At 39.1% G+C, this 5,509-nt stretch overlaps 2 protein-coding genes across 2 annotated transcripts in view; one reads left to right on the top strand and one right to left on the bottom strand.

Annotated features, from left to right (window-relative positions):
• The window catches only part of SARC_06842 (hypothetical protein), a 5,806-nt gene extending 5,591 nt beyond the window's left edge, over positions 1-215 (bottom strand). The window contains exon 1 of the mRNA XM_014299232.1: positions 111-215. Coding sequence (XP_014154707.1) covers positions 111-164 — 54 coding nt within the window. The 5' untranslated portion in view covers positions 165-215. The remainder of the gene's footprint in view (positions 1-110) is intronic.
• Positions 216-1,224: 1,009 nt separating this feature from the next.
• The window catches only part of SARC_06843 (hypothetical protein), a gene marked incomplete at both ends in the record, with an annotated part of 19,426 nt that continues 15,141 nt past the window's right edge, over positions 1,225-5,509 (top strand). Inside the window, one exon of the mRNA XM_014299233.1 lies at positions 1,225-1,875. Coding sequence (XP_014154708.1) covers positions 1,225-1,875 — 651 coding nt within the window. The remainder of the gene's footprint in view (positions 1,876-5,509) is intronic.

Genomic DNA, 5,509 nt, shown 5'->3' on the forward strand with positions numbered 1-5,509 from the left:
GTGTGTGTGTGTGTGTGTGTGTGTGTGTGTGTATATATATATACAGCAGCTTTTTCTGGTTTACTATACTCGTAAAAAAATACTGGTCATAAGCTTGAAAATGGACAAACCTGCAGAGATTGTGCTCGCGCAGGCGGTATTGCGGAGGGCGGTGTTTCAGCCATAGTTTAACGAATTTGGTATATATTAGTTTCCTTTGCTACATAGAAACAAACACACCCTACTCTGAATATCCCGCTTACAATTCTCTCCCTATATATAGTATAAAATTAAATACACCGGTGCGACGATTTTTTTTTGAAAAGTCCAAAATTTGAAGTCATATTTGCATGCACTCAATATTGTTTATTTACACTCTGAACCGGTGACTGGGGAGAGGCCGAGACTCGAGAGGGAGAGGAGAGTGAAGACTTCCTCATCGTAAAGATTTTACTGTGGATGAATCATTTAAAATCGGATGAAGCCTATAAATAACCCTACTTTTTGCCTACTGGCTAGTGGCGACTGTACGAAGTGTCACATGAAGAGTCAGGAGGGCCGTGAGGGACCGAGAGTGAGAGACTGAGAGGCCGCCGGCGTAAACGTAAAACATATTTACTACGTTGGCGTTTTCGATATGAAACACGTATTTATTTATGAAGTCTGGAGAGTGGAGAGTGGAGAGGTGTGAGGCCGTTGACTGTGAGACTTGAGTGCCTGTGGGACATTCACGATTTCACGATGACGTAAAGACAAACAATTTGTTTTTCACACGAAGTAAAAAAACAATATATAGATACATTCATGTATGTCTGTACTGTATTTATGTACAGACATCCTATTTTCACATACATATAAGGTTCGAAACGCGCTAAATTTGTACATCATTACCTTTTTGGCGGTCTGTCGCGGACTTTTTTTTATAGAAAATACAGTACTAGCAGCTATTTAAAAAAGTCGCATCTATCATCCAGAGACAGCTAAATATTAAATAAATATCGTCAATCGTGTGTTCAACATTAATATGTGAATATGTAGAGTATCCTGTGCATGCTCTTAATAGTATTTATGAATACATAGGCAGGTTGCACACGTAAGTATGCCTAGCATTCACAACCAAGGTGTCATATATGAGTGCAAGCCAGCTATGATGTCCATCTACCCTTTCCGCGAGAAGCGCTCCCACATGCTTCTAATAGGTTAATTTGAGTAGACTCTCGTGTCTACACACGTTTGTACTTAACCATGTACGGCATCATTGAGCCTCGTGTACGTCTGGAGGTGATGAACAAGTATCAGATCCTATTTATTCTGGTGGTCACATACATTGCGGTGGTTCTGGCGTCTCTGTCGGTTGTGTATGAGATACGCTTGGGCACTGCCGAGATACCCCAAAGTGGCGAATCGTGCAACAGCAGCCAAATAAGTGCACGTCAACTAGGATTAACTTCATTGATTAGTGATCGTTCAAACAAGAAGGCAATCCGGAAGGATGCATATGTAGGTGCTGATAGTCCCCGCACGCGACATGGAGATATCTCTTCATATGTGCAAAATGGTGGTGCTTTGATGCGCGGTACGTATAACTATAATTTAGTACGAAACATGCCAGAAACCCCTACTCATTCTCGTGGTCTCGAAAGCAGGCTCATACGTACACCAAGAACATTAACACGAACGCGAGATGCGTTTGAGCATACCGCCTTAGGTAGCAGTGGTGTATATAACAACAGACAGGCACATAAGTATCAGTTGCCCAGTGATGAAACACCCGAGATTATCAGCGAAGGGGATGCAGCTGGCACTGTACAGGAGCCTACGTCAGATGATGAAGATATGGTAGAAATGATTATCAGTGAAGATAGTGGCGAGAACGAAGACTTCAAGCCATGCACGGTATGTTCAATGGACTGAATTGCACTATAGATATGAGAGTTGAATCTATGTAGTGTCACATTTGAATTGGTTTTCGGGAATTGCAGTCTGGCACAGTAAGCTGGTCGATTCCCCACCCTTACATATGATCTCTCATCGGTGTAGGCACTTGTAAGATCCATGCAAGTCTCGTATATTGCGATGTAGCAGGCTGACTTAATGGCATGTCAATAAGCACCACGCGTTTGTTTTGCCAGTGTGCTACTACTGACGAATGTTGGTGAACGCAAGATCAAAATGTATTCAAATAACTTTCACCTCTGGTATATGAATAAGTCGTACTTGAGGGATCGTTAACACTCTTGGGTCGGCTGCCTAGAGTATCACATTAATATTTGTATAGGATACATTGTAGTAGTAGCCGTAGTCAAAAAAGTATCATTTTCTTATCAATTTGCTCCGGTTGATACTTCAGTGAGTTCGATATCAGTCAAGCACTTCTAGTATATATATATATATATATATATGTAGTGTGTGTGTGTGTGTGTGTGTGTGTGTGTGTGTGTGTGTGTGTATATATATATAACGCAATCATATTAGAATTTTGCGTCTATGTCGCCTGTAGCTCATATAGGCGTTTGATACTAGCGTAATAACACATATGAACCATACAAGTTGCACAAATTGATACGATTTCGTACTAGTCCACTTGTCTTCTGGAAAAGAATATACATACACATTTATGTATACACGCACATAAACGCAAGCGTGTATTCTCTATTTTATCATACACGTGGAAAAGTGAACTAATATATATCACAATATACACACACTTGAGAAGAACACACCTGTTGTTGATAAGCTTCCTAGTAAGTGTTGTATCTACACTCAGTATAAGTGTCGGTCGTCTTCTCGGCAAAGAGACTGTTCGTTTCAGTGTGTGTCTGCGGGGCCAGTATAATACGCTATATGCCTTGCATATAGTTCCGGTATAGGATATGCTGAATAGTGCACACGTTTTGGTCGATATACGTAGCATGTTTGATAACCTTTGTCTGCACGTCGATTATATTTATCTTAGGTAGCACTAGCCTGATACATATCTAGTTTTGGACAAGCGCTTTAGTAAGTAGGATTCGCATAAATCTGTCCGTATTGTTGATAAGCTGTGTATTATTAGGTATTTAAAAGTCATCAGCCAAACAAATCAAACACCCAGTGGTGTCCTGTGGCCTCCAGCTCCTCACAGAGACACAGACTCGCAGTCTCTCGACCTGTGGAAACTGGGTAGATCTCTACTATAGAGACATCGTATTTATATCACAAAGGGCCATTGTTTCTGCGTGTTGTATTTTATTTTTGTCATCATCATCGTATTTTGACCGTTTGACCATCATCACAAAAACAATGTGTCAAAGGTTGTGCGCCTGTGCGCCTGTGCGCCTGTGCGCCTGTGCGCAGCGCTCTGATGAAGAAGAGAAGGAGGGTTTTTTTTAAATATGTAATCAGGTTTTTTCTTGTCATGGCTAAAATTGAATATTTATTTAGAAGGGTATTTATGTTCTCGCTTGGAGAACTATGTTTGGAATGCTATTACGCTTATAATCACAAACATAGTTTTCACATATAATTGAAAGTTTAATGAAAGTCAAAAATGAATTCTGGGGTTTGTTTTCTATTGTTTTTAAAAAAAGAAAAAGAAACAAAAATTTACATATTTACATAAATTTTATATCTATTTAAAACAAAATACACAAACTCAAAGCTCATCAAATAAATAAAGCATTATATTTGTTTTGAAAAACAAACATCATTATAATTTATATGTAGCTCACTAAAGTATTCATGGCCCATTTATTTTAAATTTGTCGCTGGAAGGATAAAAAATGCAGGTGTTATGTGCGTGACGTCAGACAGGTTTTTTGACCCATGGTTTCTTGGAGGAGCAGTAAACCTGATGTCAGCTGTCAAAAAGGAAATGACGAACATGTCAAGAATGCGTTGTCAACCAAGACTGCAGCATGGTGATTTCAGTGCTGCAGGAGTAACTAATTCAGGAATAGGAAGATACTATTGGATAGATTTCTATTGAAGATCTTACTGGATAGGACCGATGTAGGGGAGGCTACAAATAATGTAAGCTTAGAATTATATCAATTCTGATTGAAGGTGAACAACTCGACGAACAAGGAAGCAATTATGCAACGCTTCCGACCGAATGAGTATGAGTATAAATAGAGCTATCACTAGGTGTGAGAGAGCAAGCAAGGTTAACATCTAGTTTGCTAAACAAATGTTTAAAGAAGGTTTTTCAGTTTGAGTAATAGGAAACATACAGTATCCACGATGTGAAACCATTACGCTTCTGGTATATCCGCTGTATCGAAGCTCAAAAGAACAGATGTACGTCATGGCAATATTCTATCATCTGCGTCTATTCAAGACGCTTTTCTCTCTGACCCCGACTTAAAGCAGCCCAAGATCGGTCTCGTTCGTTTCTTGTCACAAATAATTGCACAAGTATCAAATCCCCCCCCTCTCCGCTATTAAAGTACAAAGGCCTTCCTCACAATTTTATTGCCTGACACTCAACAGGACCTGACCCCATAAATGATTTATTTTTGTTATCTTCTAAAAGAAATAGAAGTCATCAAATGATCAAGGGACCAGGAGTCAACGACACATGCACCCTTGATCCAGCCACTAGCCAACACCTTTAAAAAAAGTAAAACACGAGAGGTCTCCCAGCTCAACGCCTCAACCACTCACACAAGAGGGCTCTCAGCTCAACGTCTCAACCACTCACACAAGAGGGAGTCATAGAAGGCTGCAAGCTTTCAGATTCGTCTCTAGATTTTTTATAGTTTTCGAAAAAGCAGAACAACGAAACAAAATAATTTACATATTGTGCCCCTGAAAGCTGAAGCCTGAATTTCAGAATTTGTTCAGTGTGAAGGCTCATGAATACATTTTGTTTATATTAGATGAAGAGATAAAAAGATAAAAACATAGCCGGCTAAATATGTAAAAAAAAGGCACAGCTCGTTATTTTGAACAAAACCATATTACATAGATAATGATAAAGCATCTTGTACACTTTTATTACTTTGATTTGATTCGATAATTGAAAATGACTATACATCAAACCAGTTACCAGATACATAGTTTTAGTCGAAATGGAAATTCAAAATCCACATTTGGATTTGGGAACTGATTTATTTTTAAAAACAATCATAAAGCATTTTATACCTTTCATACATTTTTTTATTAACAAAATGGACTCTACAATTTTTTTAATCAAAATTGTACTACAAGTACCACTGTGACAGTGAGTCCTGAGTCCCTGACCACTGTGAAGTTCTGCTGTGAACCCTAACCACTGTGAAACCTATCCACGGTGAAGTGTGAACCCTGACCAATGTGAACCCTGACCAGTCACCACCAGAGGACCTCTTGACAAAATGTCAAGCACTGTTATAGTGTCACTGTCAATAGTCTGTAGACAGTAGTGTAGAACTGTAGTCTGTAGTGAGTGTAGACTGTACAGTGAGTGTGTAAATAGGCTGTAGACTGTTAGCCTGAATATTATACTTGCGAATATGCTATAAACGTTTAACGTAAACGTAAAAAAAATTAGTTCTTTATGCGTTGTCTG

The sequence above is a fragment of the Sphaeroforma arctica genome (assembly GCF_001186125.1).
Source record: "Sphaeroforma arctica JP610 unplaced genomic scaffold supercont1.509, whole genome shotgun sequence".
In the NCBI taxonomy this organism is placed as follows: domain Eukaryota; class Ichthyosporea; order Ichthyophonida; genus Sphaeroforma; species Sphaeroforma arctica.